The sequence below is a fragment of the Muscardinus avellanarius genome (assembly GCF_963383645.1).
Source record: "Muscardinus avellanarius genome assembly, chromosome: 11".
In the NCBI taxonomy this organism is placed as follows: domain Eukaryota; kingdom Metazoa; phylum Chordata; class Mammalia; order Rodentia; family Gliridae; genus Muscardinus; species Muscardinus avellanarius.
The window spans coordinates 110,381,990-110,408,490 of record NC_137797.1 but is presented as its reverse complement, the minus strand read 5'-3'; the positions used below and the strand labels follow the sequence as shown (position 1 = coordinate 110,408,490).

The window sequence follows — 26,501 nt, the reverse complement described above, 5'->3', positions numbered from 1 at the left end:
CTGGGGCAGTGGCTTTTGGCCCTTTGTTATGATTGGAGAAAAACGATGAGGACCCAGGTTTGAGCTTCGGGCCACAGCCACGTCAGGTGACAGGGGGAAGAAGCGCTGTTTTGTTAGAAAAGTGAGAAAAGGCCAGGAGAGGGGCCGTGGGTGGGATGAGAGTCCACCACGGACATCCAGGCTGGAAGCTTAGAAGTCGGCGGCCCCTGTGGGATGATGACAGCAGTGGGGATGAGGAAGAAACGCGGCCCACTGCACTGGGCTCCGTCACCCTGAAGTCTTTGGAGGCCTCGGAGAGGGCAGCTTTAGTGAGGAAACTCAAAAGATGGTGGGCGGAGGCAGGGAGACACGAGGAATAGGCCGTGAGCGGTCTGTGACACTTGTTTTGCAAAAATCCTCCTCGGAGATAGTTTTTTCTAGCTTAGCGAGGTGGCATATTTGAAGGAATTTTTCCTTAGCTTAGCAGAATTAAGTGTTTTTATGGGCAGATGTTAGAATCTGGTTAAAGACAAGATTTTGAAAATGCCAGAGAGCTGGGATAGTTGATTGGTGAGTGTATACAAAATCGGAAAAGCCTGAGAATATAGTAAAATCACAGGAGTAAAACAGAAATAGCATTTTCATATGGTTGAATTATTTTTTAACTTTCAATTTCTTTTTTATCTTTTATATACTTTCTATAATAAACATGTTATATTTTATCTTTAATAGTTCCTAACAAGGATTCATGTTTTCAAATGATAAGCCAGGTATGGTGGCACACGCTTGTAATCCCAGTACTTGGGAGGCTGAGGCAGGAGGCTCACGGTTCGCGGACAGCCTCAGCTACTTAGTGAGGGTCTCTGCAACTCAGTGAGACCCTGTTTCAAAATAAAGAATAAAAAATAGGGCTGGGGTAGGATGCCCCTGGGTTCCATCCCCAGTACTACAAAAAAAAAAAAAAGAAAACAAAACAGATAAGATAATATAAATTCATGGGATAAAAGAGTTATAGAAACACAAGATAAAAATTAAAACTTCCCAAATGTACTGATATGGTATTGCCACTTTATTATCTATCTATCTATCTATCTATCTATCATCATCTATTTATTTGCAGTACTAGAGATTAAACCCAGGAGTATTCTTCCTCTGAGTTACAATCCAAGCTCTATTTTTTTAAAATTTTTTATTTTGAAACAGGATCTCACTCTGTTGAAGAGAGCCTCATAAGTAGCTGAGACTGGCCTCAAGCCTGCGGTCCTCCTGTCTCAGCCTCCCAAGTACTGGGATTGCGGAACGTGGACCGCCATGCCCAGTTACCATGGCCACTTTAAAGCAACCACAAAAATAAAAAATTTTCTTGGTAGCCCTTCAGTAATTATTTTATACACATATTTTTTGACATCAAAAAACACCAAAAAAAAATCATAGGTAAGGAAGTTAAGAAAAGTAAAAAATTATCAAGGCTAATACTACCTGCTGTGTGGTTTCCCGATCCCTCTTAAAAGACTGATAAAAATGAGAAGAAAAGAATATAAATCGGCATAAATTGCACGAAGGAAGGCAATGGAAGAGACAATAGCAGACAAAAGACATCAACAGACTTTCGGGAGATGAAAAGCAGATGACCACGTGCTCTGACGAGGGGAGGACAGGAATCTACAATCTGAGGCCGTCAGGGGGAAGCCAGGTCCTGGCGCAGTCTTTCTGGTAGACCGGGCTTGATGGTGAATCTGCTGGTGGCGCTGAGCACGGCATCCTGGGTGGAATCGTGCCGGCTCCACTCTTCCCCATGGACACCGGAAATCTGAAAGATTGGAGGCGATCGAGCCTCCCCACTTGGGAGAGGAGCCAAGAGGAGAGGAGTCACGTGAGCAGTGGTGACTCGAGGCGGAGACCTGGGCTTCTTTTCACTCAGCTCCCAGAATGTCAGGGACCAGGCTGAAACCTCCTCAAGACGTTGGAGGGAAGACGGACTCGTCCACGTGGAGCCCGACTAGAGGGTCCCCTGTGAAGGTTCTCCATAAAGGTGGCGTCCCCGCTGCTCACACTGGCGGAGCCCAGCTGCCGGGCAGCACACCCAGGTGTAAGGCGCTTCCATTCAGTTGTTCAGTATCTTTCTTCAACCTAGACGAAAGGCTATGAATCAGGAAATGTTTCAAGGAAGCCTCTCGCTTGAAAGACGAGATCAAACAGACTAGTAGAAAAAAAATGGCAGAAAACAGACCAGGCAGGCAGCAAAAGAATGTGTAACAAACCATATGGTTGTGGCCCTTAGAAAGAAAATATGCTGCCGGTGTGTGGTTGCACGCGTGTAATCTCAGTTCTTGGGAGGCTGAGACAGGACTGCAGGTTCACGGCCAGCCTGGGCAACTTAGTGAAGCCTTTCCCCACTGAGTGAGAGCCTGTTTCAAAATGAAAAATAAAATGGGGTGGGGCTGTAGCTTAGAGGTAGAATGCCCCTGGGTTCCGTCACATACCACAAAAGGAGGAGGACGAGGGATCTACAGGGTATGGGAAAGTCTCATATTAGAGATGTGACCGCCGAATTTCAAATGTCAGTGCATGATTTTGCAAATTATTGGTTAAGAAATCACTGCCGACAAGCAGACAGCAAAAACGAAGTGAAAAAGGAGAATCATATGAAAACTTTCGACAAGAATTTCAGGAGCAAATAAGGCGACCTGACTGAGGGGACGGAGGGGGAGAGGGAAACTCTCTACGGCACATGCTGTGCTTAAACAAGCATACCAGAGTCAATCACTAAGCCAGGCATGGGGAGGAGGGATGGGGAGGGAACCGGGTGGGGTCGGGTAAGGGCTGATTGGGTGATGTGTGCATGTGTGTCTACACAAGTTTTTTTTTTTTTATCCCATTGAGATGTATGACTACAATGCACGAATAAAAAAAATTAAAAAAATTTAAAAAAGAATTCCAAAAAGAGAAACATAAAAGCAAGGGAAAACAGACATTATTAAAGAAATAATGGAAGGCCAGCTCCATCACTGAAGGGTCTGTTTCCTGGCGGCTTGAACAAAGCAAAACATTTTCATTAGCAGTACTTGTGCCAAATGATCCTTTAAATTCTTTTTTAGTAGCCGGGCGTGGTGGCGCACGCTTATAATCCCAGCATTCGGGAGGCTGAAACTGGAGGATCGCAGTTCGCGGACAGCCTCACCTACTTAGGCCCTCTGCAACTCAGTGAGACCCAGTTTCAAAATAAAGAATAAAAAATAGGGCTGGGGAGTGTAGCTCAGAGGTCGAATGCTCCTGGGTTCCATCTCCAGACCTGGGAAAAAAAAAACAAACATTCTTTTTTAGTGACATAGAGGGCTTCATGGGAGTATAGTTTAGTAAGGTCCTGTGTTTGACACCCAGTAATGCACAAAAATACAAAAATAAAAGTTAACAAATTATACATTTTTTTCAGTAATGTCCTGTCTTTAGGGTATCACTGGGCTAATGGTTTTGATATAAAATGTCCCTCAGAGATCCCTTGTTTGAAGTGAGGCATGGCTGGAGGATATGGGGTTCCTGGGGATGGGGCTTTGGGGCCTGTATCTTCCCCTGCCCCCCGCGACCCCCAGTCCAAGAAGCAAGAGCGACTCTTCCTTCTCTCCCATGCCCTGACGTGCTGCCCCGCACTCCTGCCTCAGAGCCAGCTGATCGTGGACTGACCTCTGTCACCATCAGCCCCAAAATAAGTTCTTTTCTAAGTTGTTCTTGTCAGGTATTTTGGTCCCCAGGATGAAAAGGCTAACTAAAAGAGAAGTTGGTACCAGATGAGCGGGGTTCCTGCCGTGACACACTTGGCAGTGTTTTTCAGAAGATGTGGGAGCTGTTTTGGGAGGTGTTTGGAAAGGTTGGAGATGCATACTGGGGAAGCCTTAGCATGTTGTAAGTAGAGCTTAATTGGCCTTTTTGGTGGGAGCTTGGAAGGCCAGAATGCCAGAGTAGAGACTGTGCCCATGATGCTTCAGAGGGCAAAGATTCCACAGGAAATTGGTTTAGAAGCCAAACATGTTACATGCAGGCAAAGAAATTGTCTTCCTATTGCTCATGTCTGGAGACTTTCTGTGAGGCTTGAATTTAAAGGTGATGGACTCACTAATCGGGCAGAGGAAATTTTAAGGCAGTATAGCATTCAGGTAGTGGTATGGGTATTGTTGGTGCACTTTTATCTAGCTTTACCGTGAGAATCGAGGGCAGAAAGCAGAGCAGGAAGGTTTTTTAAACTTGTAGTTTGGCTAGAAAAGCATGTGTGAAATTGGGGCCAAGGAAGATTTGGTTTCTAAAGAGATCATAACCACTAAAGAGAAGTTAAGTTGCTGTGCACAGAGACAATAGAAAAGACCGCTGTGGGGGCCTGTTAGGAGTCAGCAACACCTCTCCATCATGGGCTCAAGAATGTAATAGTGGAAAGTTGTTGGAAAAGTTGGCTTTGAGAAGAATCTGTGGGACATTTCTGCTTGCACAGGATGACTAGGAGGCCATAGGACTCATTTCCCGGTGCTCAGCTCCCCAAACGCTCGGTGGCCACTGGTTCAGGGGGACTGCTTGCTTCTGAGCTAATGTCAGACCTTGGCAACATCCATGGGGTGCTGATTCTCCAGGACTGCAGAGTGCTGGAGTTAATGCATGGAAACTTTCCCTCGGATGGCAAAGGAAGGCAAGACACTGCACATCATGGTCGCCATCCCTGTGGGCAAGTGCCGAGGGAGAAATTTGTGAATCTGTGAGAGTGAAGCAAAGCTGCAGTGAAGACCCCCAGAATTAAAAGATGCCGGAACATGGAACTCCTACTGAGGAGGGCTGCAGGCTTGGTGCACTGGAGCCAGACTCAGAGAGCAGCTGCAGGGCTGCACCCTGCAAGGCCGCAGGGGCGAGCTGGGCACGCCCTTTGGAGATTGCATCTCCCCACCCCCACGTGTCTTGCTGGGTTTCAGTCTTGTTTTGGTCTCTTCCCTTTCTCAGTCCCTATTTCTCTCTTTTGGATTGCAAATGTTGACTTTGTGCCATTGTATGTTGGAAGCTTGTTATTTCTTTTCTTTTTTTAATCTTTACAAAGGCTCACAGCTGAAAGTTTGCCTTAAGTCTCAGGGGAAACTTTGGATTTTTGAGTCATTTGGGAACTAGTAAGACTGGGGACTCTCTCAGGTGAACTGAATGTGTTTTGCATTCTGAGCTGAACATGAGCTTTTGGGGGCCAGGAGCAGAGTGTCATGGTTTGGACATAAAGTATCCCTCAGGGAGCTCTAATGTTAGACTATGCAGCCAGGTTTGGAACTGGGGGAGGTTGATTGCTGGGGGCATGGCCTTGGGGGCTGTATGTACCCCTGGCCCCTCTTCTCAGTCTCTCTCCTTCTGACTACCATGAGAGTGGCTTTTTCTCCTCTGCCACACCCTGAAGCGCTGCTGTGGTTGCTTTCTGCATTGGAGCCGGCTAATTATGGACTGACCTCTGAAACCATGAGTCAAATAAGCCTTTTTTATTTTAATCTAAGTTGTATTTGTCAGATATTTTGGTAACAGCAATGAAAAAAACAACTAAATTTACATTTAATGCACATTTTTTACATTTAATGCACACATTTTTTGTGGTTTTTCTTTCTTCTTTTTTTTTGTTAGCACTAAATGCAGATGTTCCTGTATTTCTTTGGTACCAGCGGCCTTGTCTAAGCACCAGGTTTACCATATCATCATACATCTCTTTGGTCTCTGAAACAGCCCCCACTTATCTCATTGACAAATTTAAAGAATGATTTGAATGTCATCTATCATTTTCTTTTACTTTTGCAAGTGATTTATTTCTTTATTCACTCATTGTCAAGTGATTCATCCCATCTGCACTTGAAATACCCTTTATTTTCTCTGTGCTTTCAGCTAAAAATTCCTCTCTACTTTTGTTTGTATTCCGAAGCCTATGCTCCTGCGTGAGTGTTACTGCCAGCTCTCTTGAAAGAGCCCCCGCACTTTTCTATTGTGATGGGGGGTGTCAGTGACATTTAGCGAACGATTCAAAATTAAATACTGATGTAGTGACCATGGCCACTGGGCGAGAAACAGAAACGCCAGCCCGCTTGTCTCATAGTGTATTGGCTGTGAGGCGAGTTGATGCACTTGGCCTGGAAAATGGCTTCATTCATGTCTAGAGCTCACTGCCGGATGTTTAAAAATAATAACTTTTAGGGGGTGCAAGTAGCTGACTTGCTCAGAGTTTGACGCGATGCTGAGGAAGCACAGAGACGCTGCCTCTCAGGAGAGAACCCAGAGCTCAGATGCCTTGATTTCTCCAGCGTACCTGTTCCTTTAACTTCACATTTAATGAGGCTCGATGACAGTGTACTAGAGCTCGCTGGCCACCTGAAACGTAGGCGTCCAGCACTGAGAAGAGAGAGGCCCACTCGTTTTAGATGAGCAGGTGGCACTGTTCATATTCTGTAAAGAAAACCAAGAATCCCTGACTTGTGTTTACACAGAATTCTACCCCGTGAAAAGAAGTCATAATGCACAGCCAACGTTGTTGTTACTTTTTTTCTTGGAAAATAATTTTGAATCATACTCAAAGAAATGCCCGAAGTGTGTGCCGTGAATCATGAAAGGGATTCCAGTTACGCTCTGGGGGAAAAATCAAGACAAATGCCACTTGCAGGTTCTGTATCTAGGAGACATTGGGGCTGGGCTGAGTGCATGAGAACTACCTCATGACCCCATCCAACAAAGACACCCCTTTCCTGTCATCTTCACACTTGCTGGCGTGCTTAGAAAAGTCTCTATAACTTGGAAGATCCATAATGCTGATTCTCTTCTTTTCTCCTTTGCCTTTTATTAAGTTGTGTCCATATTCCACAAACATAATTTCAGACCCAGGTAGTATCAGGATAATAAGGAACGGGTGTTTGTGAACGGAGCTCTTTTCTTTCGTACCTGGTCCTCCTTATCTGTGGGTTCCACAGCCATAGATTCAACCGACCGTGAGTGGAAAATATTCAGGAAAAAAAAATAAAATCCAAAACAAAACTTTTGTTTCCTTGTCACTATCTCCTAAATAATGCAGCACAGCATTAAAATACTCAGCATTTGCATTGCACTGGACATTGCAAGCAATCTAGATAGATACTTTAAAGTACGCAGGAACATGTGCACCGGCTGGATATAAATACACATTTATAGTGCCATTTTCTACCAAGGACTTGAGCATCTGCGGGTTTTCTGTGGACTGTGGGAATCCCAAAGCCACTTCCTCTCCCTTTTCATCTTGGAAATGGGAGATTAAAAATCACCTCTGTGAAAAGTACCCTCCTTACCCCAGGAGGAACTAGTAAGTCACAGCTGAGAGAAGTCTGCACGCAGAGCAAGACCTGGTTAAAACAATTCCCGTGCTCCTAGGCCTCCCCACAGCGCCCGGCCACTTTTGCAGCTCCACACAGGAGCAGGTAGGTTTTGCCACGCCGTTGGGTCTTTGTTTCCTCCAGAGGGCCCCCCTATCGCATAAACCAACATTAAATAAATTCATACACTTTTCTTCTGCCCATCGAGCTCACGCCCACTTAGTTCTCGGGCTGAGTCAGGACACCGGGAGGGGAAAGACTGAGCCCCAACTCCTCCAAGTCCTTCTCTCAGAGCATCATGGATTATACGCTCGTGTCCTCACACGCCTCTTACCCAGGGAGGACGTAGCTGTCCTGGTGAAGAGTGCACCTTTCCCCCAACGCACCCCTCGAGCTTATTTATCTTGTTTTCCTCTTTCGTTGGAATGTCAGAGGGTCGGGTTGACCCATTGCTCCATCCACCGCACCCCAAGCACCGGGCACATCAAGGTTGCTCAATAAATATTTGTTGATAGACTGAATGAGCACTGTGGAGAGGAGCCCGCCTATATCCAAACCAGCCAATAGGTGATGACCTAGGGCTGCTATTAGGATTTTTTTCTATCTAGATAGGCCACAGAGCTTAACAGGAGAGACTGAATGTGTTTGTCAAAATGCTTCTGTGATCTTCTGCCAGTCCTTAAAACGTATACTGCGCAACATAGGTCTCGAACCTTAGTCAACCGTGATTTTCGACTTTTATTTAGATTTATTTGGGGAAGTGCTGGAGATTGGACCCAGGGCAATATACATACTAGGCAAGTACCCTGCCTCTGAGCTGCGCCCCAGCCCTGACTCTGTGTGTGCGCACACACACGCGTGTGCATCCATGCACACACACACTCACTATATTCCTGAGGCTGCTCTTGAAGCTGTGAGTGTCCTGTCTCAGCCTCCCAAGTACTAGAACTATAGGCATGCCCTGTCACACCCAGGTTAACCTTGACACTTAACTTTTAAACTTGCTTTAAAATGGATGATTTAAGACACAGATTTCATTAAATTGGGTGGAAAAACAACTTTATGACCAGCCAAATGTTACTTTAATTTTTACAAACTCTACCATTTAGTTAGTTACAATAAGAAATATCTCTGACCTTCCTGCAGACCACTAGAGTCTCCATTTAAAGCCTCCTTTTATCAGCTGTCAACTTTTTAGCTCCTATTCTTAGTAGGGTGAACATATAATTTCTCATTCCAGTAGGGACAGGTTTGGGAATAGAGGCAACTATCAATAATCATGCCCAGGAAAGAGGAAGCAGTGTTGTGTGGTCCGCCAGAGTTGGGTAGATAGTCTCTGACGGTTAATAAGGAATGAAATTGATGCTTTCCGAGACCATATAACGTGCTAAGTGCTCTCAACGTGTTAGAAGAAATTGATTCTTTCCGAGACCATATAACGCGCTAAGTGCTCGCTGCGTATGATCTCAGTTCCAAAGCCATCCTCTGATGTTGGGGCTTGAGGCAGATTCAGCGATGAATCTGGGGTTCTGCAACATTAACCCCACGACTACACATACAAGAACCTAAAAGGAATTTTAAGAACTCGCTCAGGACAGTTTACTATAATTGACTGAACCGTTTGGAGGAAAATGCATCTGATACACATTTTGGCTCTAAATCAAATGTTAAAATCAATGACTGAGGTCAGCTATCACTAGAGTAGAAAGAGTTTTAGGGGAGGCAGGATCAGGTGGAAACCTCATCACATGTTTTAAAAGTCAAATTTGAAAGTTTGACATCATGGTGAAGGAAAAATAACTCATCGATGGGTAGGTTGTTTCTGGGGTCCCCGGCTCATGTCTGCAGCCCTGGGGACCTGCGTACTTAACTGGGCTAATGTTTAGTACACACCGCAATCCCAGACACACTGTTCAGAAGGATCTCAACATCCTGATCATCCTGAACTCCTGGAAACGTTTGCCACTTTGCAGCAATGGCTTTTACAGTGTTGGTGTTTAGTCTCCCTAGACGAGAACGATTGGGGCACCGACTTAAATTTGAATTTTAATTGGTGAAAACAAAATGCGGCTCAAGGTTTTCTTGTTTCTCCAATGCTGACCTCTTTCCCTCTTTCCTCGGATTTGTTGGTGTTTATTCTGCATCTTGTCGGTGGGAATACCCACTTTGCAGGAGCGGATGGGGAGATGGCAGTGATCAGAGGCAAGGTCTCTCTCCTTGTGGAATTTGTCCTGGGACTTGGGGAGACGGCCAACCAGCCAGCCAGCAAGTTCCTAATTCAGACGAGCAGCATATAAATAGAGCTAAGTGTTGCAGAGAAGAATAAAGAAAGAAGATGAGTTGGGGCCGTTCTCTATTAGGACTAGATCAAAACCATATCTCCGAGATATTTTCTCTAGAGTTATTTATTTATTTATTTTATAGTACTGGGGATTGAACCCAGGGGCATTCTATCTCTGAGCTACACCACTAGCCCTATTTTTTAATTCTTTCTCTTTCTTTCTTTCTTTCTTTCTTTCTTTCTTTCTTTCTTTCTTTCTTTCTTTATTTTTGGTGGTACTGGGGTTCCTGGAAAACATTATACCTCTGGGCTACACTCTCAGACCTATTTTTATACTTTTTTATTTGGAAACAGGGTCTCTTAAGCCAGCACAGCTGGCTTTGAACCAGCGCAATCCTCCTGTCTCCGCCTCCCAAGTGCGGGGATTGTAAGCGTGGGCCACCACGCCCGGCTTTATTCTTTATTTTGAAACAGGGTCTCCCTAAGTTGTGGAGGGCCTCACTAAGTAGCTGAGGTTGACCACGAACCGGCAATCCTCCTGTCTCAGCCTCCCAAGGACTGGGATGACAATCGTGTGCCACCATGCTTGGCTTAGAGTTCTTATTTCTCATGGAACTTTTGGAGGCAATTTGACTTTTATCCATTAATTCTTTATAACCAGATATGAAGAGGTGCCACGTCTCTCCCTTCTGAATAATTCTTCCAAATGAAACTAGATGACTTAAAATTAATTAAATATAGTTCTTGAGGGAGCCAGGCATGGTGGCATCCCCTTGTAACCCCAGTACTTGGGAGACTGGAGGATCCAGGTTCATGGCCAGCCTCAGCTACTTAGTGAGACCCTGTTTCAAAATAAAAATGAAAATTCAGGCTAGGGGTGTAGCTCAGAGGTAGAACACCCCTGGATTCAGTCCTTAGAACCACACACACACACACACACACACACACACACACACACACACACACTACAGTTCTCGAAAGTTATTAATGTTTTAAATGTATGCCAGTAAATTCTATAAAAATTTGAATTATCAAGTAAACTCAACTTTGTTACTCTACCTTACATTATTATTTAAAATGTTAGGAATATTTGGTGGTAGAAAGGTGATGTAGTATTTTTCCTGAAGTTATCTTCTAAACATTCTCTTTCTCTCTCAGGATGAAACCCAAGGGCATTCTATCTATGAGCTACAACTCCAGCCCTATTTTATTTTATTTTTTACTTTGAAATAGAGTCTCACTAAGCTTCTGAGGGCTTTGCTAGATTGCTGAGTCTGACTGTCAACCTATGATCCTTCTGTCTCAGCCTCCCAAGTACTGGGTTACAAGTGTTTATTACTATGCCCAGTTCATACTCTCTCTCTGTCTGTCTCTGTCTCTGTCTCTGTCTCTCTCTCTCATAGTACTGCTGATGTAACCCAGGGGCATTCTACCTCCAAGCTATACCCCCAGCTCTATTTTTTTATTATTTATTTTGAAGAAGGGTCTCACTGAGTTGCAGAGGGCCTCACTAAGCAGCTGAGGCTGGCTCTGAACCACAATCCTCCTGTTCTGTCTCCCAAATGCTGGAATTACAAGCATGCATCACCACACCTGGCCCACACTTCCTCTTAATATTTTTTTCCCCTTGGAAATTTATACTCCTCTATAATCAATGACTTTTTTGCACACAATATTAATAGTTTTCATCATAGTATAACTATTCTGGCATTTCCCTCTTACAATCTTAAACATGGACTTCGACATCACTTGACTGGTAGTGATTCAATGTATAAATTAATGAAGAGATTTCCACTGTTTTCTTCTAGGCTGCTTCTTGGAATACTTGGCTGCACATTGAGTTACAAACAGGGTGCTCAGGTGATGTCCCAGCTGGTGGGGCTCACACCCACATCCTGTTTGGATACAATTGTGACCTGTGTGACCACACCACCATTTGTCCTGGACACAGCCGGGGATGCTGGAGACGGCACCGGTTTGGATGTTTGTCTGTGTGGCTAGTCAGAATTCCGAAAGTGAGTCTAAAACTGAAGTGTCGACTGGACATGGTGGCGCACGCTTGTCATCCCAGTACTTGGGAGGCTGAGACGGGAGGATCGCAGGTTCTCGGCCATCCTCAGCTACTTAGTGAGGCCCTTTGCAACTCAGTGAGACCCTGTTTCAAAATAAAGAATAAAAAATAGGGCTGGGGAGGTAGCTCAGAGGTAGAATTCCCCTGGGTTCCATCCCCAGTACAGTACACACACACACACACACACACACACACACACACACACACACTGAAGTGTCATAAGAGAATCTGACCAAAGGCTGAGAATGAGGGTGAATTCCCACTCACCCTGTTGTCCCAGGCTCCGCTGTCTCTAAAAGGAGCATGGCATCAGTCACTGGAATGGAAGCTGCCCAGGTCCTTCATGTCTGGGGACCAGAGTACTGAGCATGGCTTTGACATCACGACGCAGCTCAGCGAGGCTTGTTCTGATACTGGGAATTATTATATTTTTTTGCAGTACTGGGTATGGAACCCAGGGGCATTCTACCTCCAAGAGACACCCCCAGCCCTATTTTTTATTCTTTATTTTGAAACAGGGTCTCACTGAATTGCAAAGGGCCTCACTAAGTAACTGAGGCTGGCTTCAAACCTGCACAATCCTCCAGTCTCAGCCTCTCAAATGCTGGGATTACAAGTGTGCGCCACCACGCCCAGCTTCTGATACTCAGCATTAACTGTATAGTTTGATCTTTATCTCTTGTTATAGTTAGAAGTAAGATGTCCCCTACAGAGCTCATTTATTACTACCCAGGGTTGATATAGTAGAGTAATGAGGGTTGTAACCCCAGTAGTGGATCAATCCATTGTGATGGTTTTATCTGGGTAGTGGCCTGGGCCAGATAATAAGAAGAATTTAGATTTCAATTCCAATACTCAGCTCATACCCAATGAAAACGTACCATCTGCAAACTGAAACTTGAGGAGAAAACTGGATTTCCATTGGCTTTTTTGACCATGTGTATATGTAACCATGTGGTTTTCTTGAGGGCACAAAACAGTAGAAGCCAAGCGTGGTGGCGCAGGCTTGTAATCCCCGCGCTTGGGAGGCTGAGAAAGGAGGATTGCGCAGGTTCGAAGCCAGCCTCAGCTACTTAGTGAGGCTCTCAGCAATGTAGTGAGACCCTGTTTCCAAATAAAATATAAAATAGGTCTGGGAGTATAGCCCGGAGGTAGAACACCTCTGGGTTCCACCCCCAGTACCACCAATAATAATAATAATAATAATAATAATAATAATAATAATAAAAATAATAAAAAGGCTAAAAAAAACCAGAAGTAGATATTATGCAATATCAGCACAGGGCAATAAGAGGGGGGTGGAGGGGAACCAAATCTGCTAAATATTTATTTATTTATTTATTTATTTATTTATTTATTTATTTATTTATTTATTTATTTTTGGTGGTACTGGGGTTCCTGGAAGCCCTTCTACCTCTGGACTACACACCCAGACCTATTTTTACATTGTTATTTGGAAACAGGGTCTCCTAAGCCAGCACGCGCGGCTGGCTTCAAACCTGCGCGATCCTCCTGTCTCTGCCTCCCAAGTGCGGGGATTACAAGCGTGCGCCACCACGCCCGGCTTCTGCTAAATATTTTAAAAGCTGGTGTCTGTCTTCCCTCCAGAAGGCAGGCTGCAGGGGAAGTGCTTTATTCGACTTCTCTGTTTCTTGAGAGGCCACAGTTTTCTTATTCACACGCAGTGTTCTGATCAGTATTCCTAGAATTGTGCCTTATATTTTCCGTGGTCCTGTGTTGTCAGTTGTCCTTCTGAAGTAACTTGCCTCCTTGCCAGCTTCTTCCAGGGCAGAGATCGCAGAGCAGGAAACTTCTCAAAACCCTAGATGTTACGACAATTTTTCCTCTTGCCAAGTAACCTCAAATGTAGTGACTTGCTAGTTTGTGTGTGCTTCCTCTTCTTAAAAATTTATTTATTTATTTATTTATTTTACTGGAGATGGAACCCAGGGGCCTTGTACCTCTGGCCTACACTCCCAGACCTATTTTTATATTTTATTGGAGACAGGGTCTCACTTAGTTGCTGAGAGCCTCCCTGTGCCATTCTCCTGTCTCAGCCTCCCAAGTACTGGGATTACAAGCGTGCGCCACCGTGCCCGGCCCGCTTCCTCTTTTTAAAAGAACACATTTGACTGTGTATATTTGAGGTTTCTACCGTGATGTGACGGGAAACAGACAGTGCAACTACGGAGAAGCACATCTCCTAATCTGGTAGTTACCTTTATTCATAACGAGAGCAGCTAAAATCTACTCAACAGAAATCCTTCATGCACTACAGCGTGGTTAGCTCTGGCCTTCCTCTTGTACGTTATATCTATGCATTTGTTCACCCTAGCGATTTCCTGTTTGGTGTCCTTTGAGCTATATCTCCCCATTTCTCCCTGGCTGGTGATGACCATTGATTCATTTTCTCTGTTAGCCTCCCCCGCCCCTTGACTTCACATATAAATGAAACCATGCAATATTTATATTCTTGTGTTGGGCTTACTTGATTTACGTAATATTCTCCATGTCTATCCACGTAGCAAATTACAAGATCCCTTTCTTGTTTTAAAAGGCTGAATAATACTCTCTTTTCTTTCTTCTTTTATCCAGCAACAGGCATTAAGGTTATTTCCATATCTTGGGTTCTGTGAATCATGCTTCAGTGAGTGTAGAATACCTTTATGAGGCTGTGACTTCTCTCCTTTGGGTAGAGATCTAGAAGAGAGGTTGCTGGATCTTCTGGTAGTTCTATTTTCAAGGTCTTTAGGAACCTTCAAAGTGTTCTACATAAAGGCTGCACTAGTCTTCATTTCTTTACACCAAGAGTGCACAGAAATTCCCTCCCCAACACACCTTCTCTAACATTTGTTATCTCCTGATTTTGTGATAGCCTCTGTTAGGGCCTGGGATTGGAACCTCCCTTAAAAGGCTCACGTGTTGAAGGCAGGTCCCGAACACAGCAAGGTTCAGGGGTGGAGTGTGGCTGGAGGTGGATCACCCGGGCTGTAGCCTTTGGCAACCATCCCTCGTCCTGCTCGTCTCCCAGTTCTCAGTTGCCAGGATACAAGACCACCATCCCTCTGCCATGCCTGGCCACCCTGGTTTCTGCCTTGAAGCCAGTTGATGATGGACTGAACCCCTGAAACTGTGGGCCTAAGTCATTCTTTCCTTCTCTAAATAGCACTTGTGGGGTACTTTGGTCATAGTGATGGAAAGGCTAACTAATACACCGCCCTTACCGGTGTGAGGCGATATATGGTGGTTTGAATTTGCACTTCCACATGATGAGTGATGTCAAACACCTTTTTATATACTCACTGGCCATTTTTATTGTCTTCTTTGGAAAAACATCTGTTCAGGTCCTTTGCCCATTTTTTTACTTAGGTTATTGTTTTTTTCTGTTATTGAGGTATTTATAACGTTAGACACTAACACCTTATCAGCTACTTTTATTCCAGTCTGTAGGTTCCTTTTGTTTCTCCTATTATTCTTTTCGCTGTACGGAAGCTTTTTACTTTGATGTGCTCCTACTTGTCTACGTTTACTCTTGGAGCCCTGGCATGGTTGCCCCTTCCTAATGGTGTTCTCTGAAGGCAGATCTGATTTTTATCTACTTTTTTTTATCCCAAGAACCTGGCACAAAGTTAGGCAAGAACTCGGGAAAAATCACGACTCCTTCTGGAACTGTGCCTGCAACTACTGATGGCAAAATTTGGGGGCTGCTTCTATGGCCAGTGTAGATGGTGAGCTGGTTCGGGGCCCTCCTGGCATGAAATGATGTGTACCACATTTTCATATCATGGTGGTCCTTTCAGCCATGCTCTGTGGATGAGCATAACACAAGGAAGAGAGAAAAAAAAAAAAAGAAAGTTTATGATTTAAAAAAAACCCATACTGCAAATAGCAATGTGCTCATTATAAGTTTGCTATAACTCTTGGATTTTTTAAAGAAATATTTTTATACATGTGACACTTTTTTATTGTGTATTTAGTGATTACTCTGAGCTGGAGGAAGAGAGGTGCACGTGGTTCCGCATCATCTAATATAACTTGGATCAGTAATTAAGAAAAGACTCATTAACCTAAGAGACCCAAGTAAAACCTGAGCCTGGTTCTGCTGGTCGTAAGTTCTGTATTAGAATAATGTAACTGACCCATCTTCTCAGTTTTTTTTTTTTTTGATGCAGAGAGGAAACAACCATAAAACTTATTTGCAAGCTGCCAAATATTAGACAAAGGAAGGTGGTACTTTATGTCTCTGACTAGGTTTCTTTCTGAGTTTCCTGTAGCACTTTGTACTGAGTGGCAAGTTTAGCTGGGTATAGAAGTGAGTGCTGACTCTAAGTTAAAAAGGCCTGGGAGCAAAGCCATGCCCACCACTTTACTGGTTCTGGGACCTGTGAAAAATGAGTAAAAAATGAACCTTAAAGCTGTCCAGCTTTGGGGTCATTCTGAGAACGTAGTAGAAAAATGTCTTTGACAGCACCCAGCACACAGCAGGCGTTCGACCTGTCATGGCTTGCAGAATGTTCCTGAAGGGTAGAGAAAGGTCCTGGTTCTGAACGGGCAGCAGTAGAGAGGAGAAGTTCCACACGGGGACCTGCAGGCCTGGCTCTGTGTCCTGCCCATTGCCCAAGGAAACCCTGAATCCAACTGAGGCCCGTTTCCTTAGACGTGAATCAAGAGTAACAGTAAGAACAATTATCCCCTTGCTTACCTCTTAGGACTGCTGTAAGGACTAAAGAAAGTATGACATCACCAGTCCTGTAACAGGAAGTAAAAAATTGGTTTCTTTCCCTTCACCCCGCACCAAAGTTAAAATCATACTAATGGTGTTACTCTTTCTTTTCTTTTCTTTTCTTTTTTTTCTTTTCAGTACTGGGGATGGAACCCAGAGGCATTCTACCTCTGAGCTACACCCCAACCCAAATTTTTGTAATTCTTTCTTTTGAAACAGGGTCTTACTGAGTTGCAAAGGGCCTAAGTAGCTGAGGCTGTCTTCAAACCACAATCCTCCTGTCTCAGCCTCCCAAATGCTGGGATTACAAGCATGTGCCACCACGCCCGGCTCAATTCTCCTGCTTTTTGACACTAACCCAGGAGCTTGGCGTGCTCCAGCCTCAGCTACCCGGGTCCTTTCTGGACCCATGTTGGAATCTATCAGGACATCTTAAGGCAGTTTCAGCTGCACCCGAGAGCTAGTGTGTCTTCCTTAAAATTTTTATGATTGTAAAATGTTCCAGTCATGGGTGCCGGAGGCCAGGGAGTGAGTTAATGGTATCTGATCACCATGGGGACTTGAGTGCTTATGACCAGGCCCACAGGTGGGGCTGCCTGTCTCTGTCCCTGGAATGATGGTGGTGGCTTTGCGGGTCACTTTAGTCTGCTGTTCTGTCTCTGTTCTCTCCCAGGAAGCAAATGGAAGACTGCTGCGACCCCGCCCGTCTCTTCGCCATGACTAAGATGAACTCACCAATGGGGAAGAGCCTGTGGTACGATGGGGAGTTCTTATACTCCTTCACAATTGACAACTCCACCTACTCTCTCTTCCCCCAGGTGAGCTGCTGGCGTGTTGACAGGTTCTGGGGTTTCCCGGTGTCATAGGGAAGGAATAATTGAGTTTACCCAACCCATCAGCTCATCTGCTTTCGGTCTTCTTTGTTCTCACCTGACATTTATTTATTTGTTTGTTTATCTGTTTATTTTGGTGCTAGATATTGAACCCAGGGGCATTGCATCCTACCTCTGAGCTATACCCTTAGCCCTATTTTTTTATTCTTGATTTTTAAACAGGGTCTCACTGGGTTGCAAAGGGCCTCACTAAGTAGCTGAGGCTGTCTACAAACCGCAACCCTCCTGTCTCAGCCTCCCGAATGCTGGGATTACAAGCGTGCGCCACCATACCTGGCCTAATTTTATCTTATTTATTGTTTTGTGTTATTGGGGGTTGAATGAAGGGGCATTCTACCGTCAAGCTACACTTCCAGCCCTATTTTTTTATTCTTTATTTTGAAACAGGGTTTCGCTAAGTTGCAGAGAGCCTCACTAAGTAGCTGAGGCTGGCTGCGAACCTGCGATCCTTTTGTCTCAGCCTCCCAAGTGCTAGTATTTCAAGTGTGTACCACGATGTCTGTCGCTATATCAATTTTAAATTCATTTCCTTATATTTGTCTCTGTGTGTGTGTGTGTGTGTGTGTATGAAGACATACTATGTTTTGATTCAAGGATGGAAGTGAAGTGTTATAGAGAAGTGTATAATATAAAATGTAAAATATATTAAAATTTAAATTAAGAAATAAATATATTTAAGTAGTACTGGGGATTCAACCCAGGGACATCCTACCTTTGAGACACACCCCACCCCTTTTTATTTTATTTTTGTTTTGAGTCCCCATTTCCAAATCTCACTGTATTGCTGAGGTGGTCCTTCAACCTGCAGTCCTCCTGTCTCAGCCTCCCAAATGCTGGGATTAGAGCACGCCTGGCTAGAGAAATATATATTTAAGTTACAGTTTTCCTGCTCTGTTCAGTGTGAGTCCTAGGAAACTGCAGGAGGCAGGCAGAGGGTGGTGGAGAACTGTAGCATTCAGTGTTTTGAGTTGGCTTTGAAAGGACCCTGAGGCTCTGCGACGCTGGGAATGTTCTCTTAGGACTGACATTGCTTTCCAGGAATGAGGACCATGTGTTGAGCAGTAGCTTTTCAGAACTCCTCAGCAGCACCCTCGTGGCTAGGGAACTGCTATGAAGTAGAGGGCCGGTGGCAATGTAGAGAGGGAATTCAGTGTGACCACTTTCGGAAGACTCTCAGTCAAGCTTTGCTTACTTAATGATTTTCTCCTTGGTCTCCTGAACATCAAAATAAAATGTTTTTCTAGGATATGTCTAAGCAAAAAGTGGGGAGGGAGGAGTAAATCTTTATTCTAGGGAACCCTAGTTGAAGAAAGGGAAGGTCTTAGGTGGAATCGCCAACCCCTTCTTTGGCCGTCCCCAGTCTTCTAGCCCCTCTTGGTTTGGCCAAATGACTGTTCAGGAAGAGCATTCATGAGCCAGGTGTGGTGGCACATACCTGTAATCCCAGTACTTTGGAGGCCGAGACAGGAGGAGCACAGGCTGGAGGCCAGCCTCAGAAACTTAATGAGACTGCAACTTAGCAAGACTCTGTTTCAATTTAAAAATTAAAGCGGGGCCGGGCATGGTGATGCACGCTTGTAATCCCTGCGCTTGGGAGGTGGAGACAGGAGGATTGCGCAGGTTCGAAACCAGCTGCGCTGGCTTAAGAGACCCTGTTTCCAAATAAAAAAGTATACAAAATAGGTCTGGGAGTGTAGCCCGGAGGTAGAAGGGCTTCCAGGAACCCCAGTACCATCAAAAATAAAAAATAAAATTAAAATTAAAATTAAAGCCGGGCATGCTGGCACACGCTTGTAATCCCCACGCTTGGGAGGCGGAGACAGGAGGATCACGCAGGTTTGAAGCCAGCCTCGCTAGCTTAAGAGACGCTGTTTCCAAATAAAAATATAAAAATAGGTCTGAGAGTGTAGGCCGGAGAGAGAAGGGTTTCCAGGAAACCCAGTACCACCCAAAACAAACAAACAAGAAACCTCCACAGGTATTTTTGACAGAAAGATATATATATATATATATTTTTTTTTTTTAAACAGGGTCTCCTAAGCCAGCGTGCGCGGCTGGCTTCGAACCTGCGCGATCCTCCTGTCTCTGCCTCCCAAGCGCGGGGATGACAAGCGTGCGCCACCATGCCCGGCGACAGAAAGATATTTAATGAAAGGGATTTAGGTACTCCAAAGGACCACTAGAGGAATAGAGTTGTGGGAGTCCAGGAAGGAGTCCTGGGATCACCGAGTTCAGGAATTTGCTGCTGGCTCTGTTCTAGGGACTGGGGTGCTCTTATCATCCATCGCTGCCAGCATGGCCGTGATTCTCTTTACCAGAAACGGGCAGGAAAATGGGTATCAATTCTCCTCCTCCTTCCAGATTTCCTTCAAGAGTGTCTAATGGGTAAAGATTCCCTCGTGTCCAAAACGCTCGCTGCAGAGACGCCCCAGAGAGGAGAGGCTGTTTTTAACTGTCAGACTTCAGCAGGGAGCTGGGGAGAGGGTGGGGATGGGTGGAGCCAGACAGGACCCTCCGTCTTCCAACACTTGACACAGCTGGCGATGGGATGGAGAGGCGATAAGGAAACGATCTTCTTTAATGACAAGAGAAATGTTAGGAGGTATTCGAAAGAGGCTCTCTGTACATGAGGGTGTTCAGCCATACCAACCGACTTTTAACTTTATACTAGAAATCGATCTGAAGAAAATAGGTGATTAAAGAAATACAAGCCAGCTCTCCATCCAACCCGACAGCTGTAGCCGCAGGGTGGTTAGAGATCGTTCCTTCATAAAGTGAGTGCAAGTGAGTTCTGAGCCTCTTTGTGCTGTTGCAAGACCAAAGGATCATCCTTGAATAATAAAGGAAAAAGAAATTCCCCCTCAGGAACCAGAAGTCATCACTGTGTGTTCCCATTAGCCGTTACAAATGGCTGTGTCAGTGCAGGGATACAGTTTTAAAAAATTACATAGATATTTTTTCTGCTGAGATCCTGAAATGAGTAATTTATGGAAATCCTGGGACACCAGTTGCATAAATAAGAGAAAGAACAAGGCGTTTCCCTCTGCCTTGGCTCATTATTTATTATTATTATTATTATTATTATTATTACTATTATCATCATCATCACCATTATTATGGAATCCAGGGAGATTCTACCTCTGAGCTACACCCCCAGCAACTGTTTTTTTTATTCTTTACTTTGAAACAGGGCCTCATTGAGTTGCAAAGGGCCTCTCTAAGTAACTGAGGCTGGCCATGAACGGAGATCCTCCCGTCTCAGCCTCCCACATGCTGGGATCACAATCGTCCGCCGCCACGCCCGGCTGCTCATCATTATTTGTTAGCGAAATGATTTTAGTTTGTTAAGAACAAACAAAATTGCCGGTTAATTGACAGGCTTTTCCCATGCTCGCTGGGAGAAGAAAATAGCGGGTACACACGAGGCAGGAATCAGGAGACGGGTGAGGTGCGGTGTTCTGAACGCCATCCCTCCCGCCCCGAGTTCCCGCACACCCGTGCGTGCAGAGCAGCTCATTCTCCAGCTCAGATCGCGTCTCAGTCACACTCTTCCACCCTGTGCTCAGTGGCTGTCAGCGTCGTCATCGTTGCTGTTGTTTCTTTGATTGCTCGTGTGTGCATCATTCTGGTTCTTTGCCTGAAGTATAGGAGACCGAGCAGGACTTTTTGTTGTAGCTGTTTCTGCATAGCTCTATGAATCTATTTTGGAGAAATGTCAGTTGAATATTATTAGGCATGAAGGCCAATTTTAAGTCTCCCATAGAATTGTGTGTGTGTGTGTGTGTGCTGGGGAGGGAATCCAGGGACTTCTGCCTCTGAGCTTTACCCCCAGCCCTATTTTTATTCTTTATTTTGAAACAGGGTCTCGCTAAGTTTGCAGAGGACCTCACTAAGTAGCTGAGGCTGCCTGCAAACCGCGATCCTCCTGCCTCAGCCTCCCATGGGATTACAAGCCTGCGCCACCATGCTCGGCTCTCTCATGGAATTTTAAAAAATACGCAGTGTGGTTGCACATGTGTCGGTGTGTGGAGAAGACAGTATGGCGGTGTGTTTTCACTTTGAGCATACTGCAGCCTTTGATTTAGGATTAGCTTTTTCTTGTGTGACCACAAAATGTCCCTTTTAAGTCTCTGTGGCCCAGGGTTTGCAGGGATTATTGAATAAAGTCTATTTTGGCCTAAAATACATCACTCAGGATGTGCCTACGTCTTCTCGGAAGCAGGAGTCGCAGGACCGTTAGAAACCACATCTATGCTGATAGAATCTGAAAGAAAAAAAAAAAAAAACCCAAAACATTCCCTTGGGCGCCCTAGAAGCACATTTGTATCACTGCTGTCTGTTTCTGCTCTCAGAAGTCACATGATAGAAACTCCAGACAGGAGTCATCATTCCTCAGAATGTTCACTTGGGGTCACATGAGAAGGGTCACAGGACAGCCGCTAACACACCCCACAGGACAGTGCTTTAGCTCTTTAGTCTAGCCACAGGTTCTGTCCTGTTCCTCAAGGCCTGGCCCCACATGTCTTTGGGCCCTGGGAAGCCCAACAGGACGCTTTGAAATAGTTTGCCAAAGTGATCCTGGGAAAAGAAAAAGACACATCTTTACCCCTTCACAGATGAGCTGAATAGAATTTTGGGGACCCCTGGATCTTCCTAAATTTCCCAGCATTCTTTTCCTGTAGGGAATCTGGATCCTGGTCACGCAATAGTATTGTTATACTTGTTTTCTCAAATCCAAGCCTTTCCTGCTGCAAGGGGGCCAAGGGGCTGATGTTTGGCAGGTGTAGGTCTTTCCCAGGTTTAAGCTGGCCTCAGCTGCTTGATCAGAGAAGCTGGACACAGGGCTTTAAGCAAATAGGTCTCTATCCCAGGCTGCAAAGAATGATGAGGTTCTTTGGGGTGGGATGCTGCTGTCCGGCACCACTGGCTCCCAAGTCCCATCTTCCTGCTCGTCCATTCTTAGCTGTTGACCAAGGAAGTGCCCAGTTTGGATCCAGGGCCTCAGCAGGAGGGAGGGAGAGGCCAGAGAGGAGGTGTGCACTGTGTGTCCGGGTCGGGACTCATCACGTGAACCTGTCTAGCTGACAGAGAGGCTGGGAACTCAGGATTTTGCTCTGGGGGAAATGCGCCGAATTTCCCGACCTGTGTGTCTTGATTTCTTCTCACACGAGCCTGCTCTGTCTGTGGTTATTATTACTATCTCCATTTCATGGGCGAAGGGGTCAAACGTCTGATTCAAGGCTCCAGACCTGGTCGGTGGGAGTGCTTGGCACTCCAGACCTGGCCTGGTTTCAAAGGTTTTGTTGTTCATTGGACTTACTGTTCATTCTTATTTTGTGTGTGCATGTGGTGTCGGGAATTGAACCCGGGGGCATTCTACCTCTCAGCTATACCCCCATCCCTATTTTTTTATTCTTTATTTTGAAACAGGGTCTCACTAAGTAGCTGAGGCTGGCCACAAACCTGTGATCCTCCTGCCTCAGCCTCCCAAATGCTGGGATTACAAGCGTGTGCCGCCACACCCAGTTCATTGTTTATTCTTATCACTGTCAATTTGAAATCGTTTTACAGATTTTTTTTCACTTCCCTTATAAGAATACCCTTAGGAGAAGTAGAACAGTTTCTTTTTCAGCTATTTGGGAGGAAAATAATCGAGCATAGCTATGTAAGCTATGGGATCCTCTATAACACTCCAGGCTCCGTTGGGCTTTGAGCTCTTCAGTAACCCACACTAAGAAGAGAAATGTGAGTAGTTGTGTTACGTTGACGTTTATAGAGGAGAAATCCAGGTTCTCAGTGGGAATAATAATTACCGTTACTGGGATAATAATAACGACATGCTAAAGGTACTTGTGAAATAGATGACTAAGGTCCAGGGAATTAAGCTTTATTATCTTTTGCACATTGCTTCTTTATTATCTGAACCAGAACAAGGTTCCAGTACCATTGAAGAGCTCAGGTAATCTTACTGTTATGTCTGACTGAATGCCAATGTTGTGAGGAATGCTGTGTCATCCACAGCCCAGTTGTGCCCGGGCAGTGGGGTAGGTTGCAGACAGGCCAAGGCAAGTGCCTGGAGACAGCATGGGAAACGTATGCTTAACCGGTCCAAGCTTACAAGGAATCAGTGGGCGCTCCGGGGAGAGTTCAGCGGTGCCCAGCGACGTCTTGGCTTCGCCTGCTTGTGTGACCAGCATCCCAAGGAACATCTGTCCTGGTGTGTGTGCAAGAAAGTAAGAAAGCTTTGCACAGAAACACCAACTTGCCCCGGTTCCCAGGGGCAGGAGAGAAGCCCTCAGGGTAATATGGGGCTGATGCTCCAGCCCAGCCTGACGTTCACTGTTCCTTTAACTGGGCTAGGGGTGTGGGAACAAAAATAAACATTAGGGACCAGGTGTTTTGCAGCCCCCTTCTCTTTAGGGGTCACACAAACGCTATTGAAAGGTCTGGGCTGTATACTTGGCCATTCTCTGGTGACATTTGTGACCCCAGACAAGTTACGGAACCATTCCTAGGCTGAATTTTATAATTTACAAATTGGGATGAATAATACCTGGCCTTCAGACTTGAGTATTATTTTGAGAAAGGAAATGAGATTACGGGTATAAAAGTGTTTGATAAATGCTCAGAATGAGCACAAGGTAAGATTAGGACCCGTTCTTATCTGCCTACGAATTTATAGACTTAAGCATTTCCTTGGCGTTTTGGTAATTAATGGCAGGAACTGAGGGAGGAAAATAAAAATGGGGAAATCAGTTTCCCAGGAGAGGGAAAAGAAATGAATTAGTTGGGCCCGGGGTTCAGTGTTTGGATAAAAATTCCAAGAGCCTAAGAGTGCAATGTGACATAAATGACTGAGGCCCGTGAATGAAGCTTATGTATCTTTCTAACCAGCTTTCTAACTCCTCTGTAACTGAGAAGATGAGGAGAAGGGTTTGTCAGAGGACTTTCACATACCTGTTATCTTCACACAGAAAAGGAAATCAATGACCACACGTGAGGTAATGCAATAGACTCTAACCCAGAAGAATAGAATCAGATTCTCTCTCTCTCTCTCTTTCATGAAAATTCACAGGTCATATATGGTTGAGAACAAAATGAGAAATAAATTCATGGAAAAGTCCATCTGGCTGTGGTAGAGACCTTTCTACAGTACTTGGCCATGTGTAAATTTCAGTCCAGAGACTGATTGTGGTGTGAGCCCCTAGTTTCCTGGAAACAATTGCTCAGGATACATGGCACCGATTACCACTGAGTCACATCTCATCTGCCAGGTCTGATGGAGCGATGACTTTTCTCAGGAGGTGTTACTATCCCATATAACATTTTCTTCTAAAGTTTAATGACATGACAGGGTGTTTTCCTGCAGAAAAAGCTGGCGTAACTTTATATATATATATAATTTCCTTTGGTTGGTTTCTTCAACTCAGTTTTTCTTACTGGCAAAGGTCCAGCAGTAGAAAGGACTTTTCCTTCTATTTTGGTTCGGTTTTGAGCATTTGTTTGGATACTAGAAAGCCTCTGTTTTGTGTCTGCTAATAAAATGCTCATTTGTAATTCTTAATTCTATTAGAGAGTCTCTTAAACACATAAAGAAACATTTGATTAGCTCACAGAGAGGTATCATATTGATGCAGAATTTTCTCTGGCTAATTAGTTTGGCTGAGAGGTAAAAAAGAACAGAGAACATTTTCTCAGTGTCTGTATCTGCTGAGATCAGTTGAGGATCCTCCTTCTGCTAGATGGCCAATAATGCGTGGATCACTTGTGCGATAACGCGGTGTTCTCCTCCTGGCTCCCAGCCTGTCTAGCCAGATCCCATTATCTTCAGGACACCACATTCTGGGCAGATCGGAAAGACACGCCGAAATGTGATATTTCCCAATAGCGTGGGGGAATAGAGGAATAGGGAGTAGGAAGAGGAAGGTGAAAGTTGCTTTGGGGGTAAAAGGAGGCCCAGCCCATAACCAGAAAGGGACCCTACAGTCTCATCATAGGAATCTGCCAGCAATAACCAGGAGGTTATCAGGAGTAACTCGATGCGCCTACAGTGTGGGGAATGCAGACAGGAGACACTGGGCGGGTCCAGAGGTCCAGGGAAGGGAGCAGTTGACTGAGAGCGTCAAGTTCTTCTTCTTCAGGCTGAAGGTTTTGGGGTGCTGGTGGGAAGCAGGGGCCCTGCTTTTGAAGCTTGGACTGCTCATCTGTGTAGACAGAGGCTCCGGGGAGCAAGGCAAGGGGCCCCAGCCCTGGGGTCAAAATCAGGGCCTGTTTTAGAAGCAGTGCTGAAGCACAGTTCATGGAACTTGATGAGCTGGCAGGCAGGAATGCAGAAGGGGCTATGTTTTGAAAGTAAGACATTCGATGTGTCCATATCATTCCTCTTACTTCATGTAATGTTGAAATTGAATTGGGAATCACAAAGGAGGCAAACACCAACCAAGTTATTAAAGGCTCTTTAATCAACCAGCACCTTCAGGTGAGGTCTGCCTACTGTGGCGGGAAGGGACCGATGACCGAGCAGCAGGGCCACGTGGTCAGGAGAGTCATGGTCGGTCAGCAGAGTCACATGGTCAGAGAGGAAGTACGAATATGCCGCCACTTTGCCAACACTACTTTGCCAACACCTCCCATTAGTTACAGACAGAGGCAACCCTTATAGGCTGTGTCTCTTGCTGTGGCTCTAGCATCAATTTCCGAGGGTTTGTTCTTAGTTAATGTATGTATCTTGTAGATCTTGTTTGAGCATCAGATTTTTGGAAGAGGCCTTCCTCCTGGTGCCAGGAAACTCTCATTTTTAGCTTCACATTGTATTGTGTTTGATTCAAGGTTCTTTTTCTCCCCAGCTGAGAAGCAGTTTGGAGACTGGGCTTACTTGCGAGGGGTAGAGGCCTGTACTATCTCAGTTTTTAGCAGGGTTCTAGGATACAGGAACCATTTGATAATTTTTTAGTGAACTGGATGAATGAATGAGTTTGGGGGTGCTTGGTTTTACTGTACACTGTTGCTGGCTGTATCCTGGTAGACCCAGATCCCAGGCATTGGTATGGGGAGCTGTGGAGTCCAATATTAGAGAGTGGAGGGGGACTCTCACACTGGAAGCAATCAACAGTCACACCGAAGCCATCAGGAGAAGCTATAAGGTGGTCAGGCAGGGCCGCTGTGAGCCTTTCTGTTACTGCAGCTGCGTGTCAAGCTTGCTCAGTAAGCTATCAACGCG

The 26,501-nt window shown here is 45.1% G+C and overlaps 1 protein-coding gene across 1 annotated transcript in view; it reads left to right on the top strand.

Annotated features, from left to right (window-relative positions):
- The window catches only part of ST8SIA1 (ST8 alpha-N-acetyl-neuraminide alpha-2,8-sialyltransferase 1), a gene marked incomplete at both ends in the record, with an annotated part of 110,721 nt that overhangs the window by 24,882 nt on the left and 59,338 nt on the right, over positions 1–26,501 (top strand). The window contains one exon of the mRNA XM_080706222.1: positions 17,062–17,206. Within this exon, the coding sequence (XP_080562348.1) occupies positions 17,062–17,206 (145 nt within the window). The remainder of the gene's footprint in view (positions 1–17,061; positions 17,207–26,501) is intronic.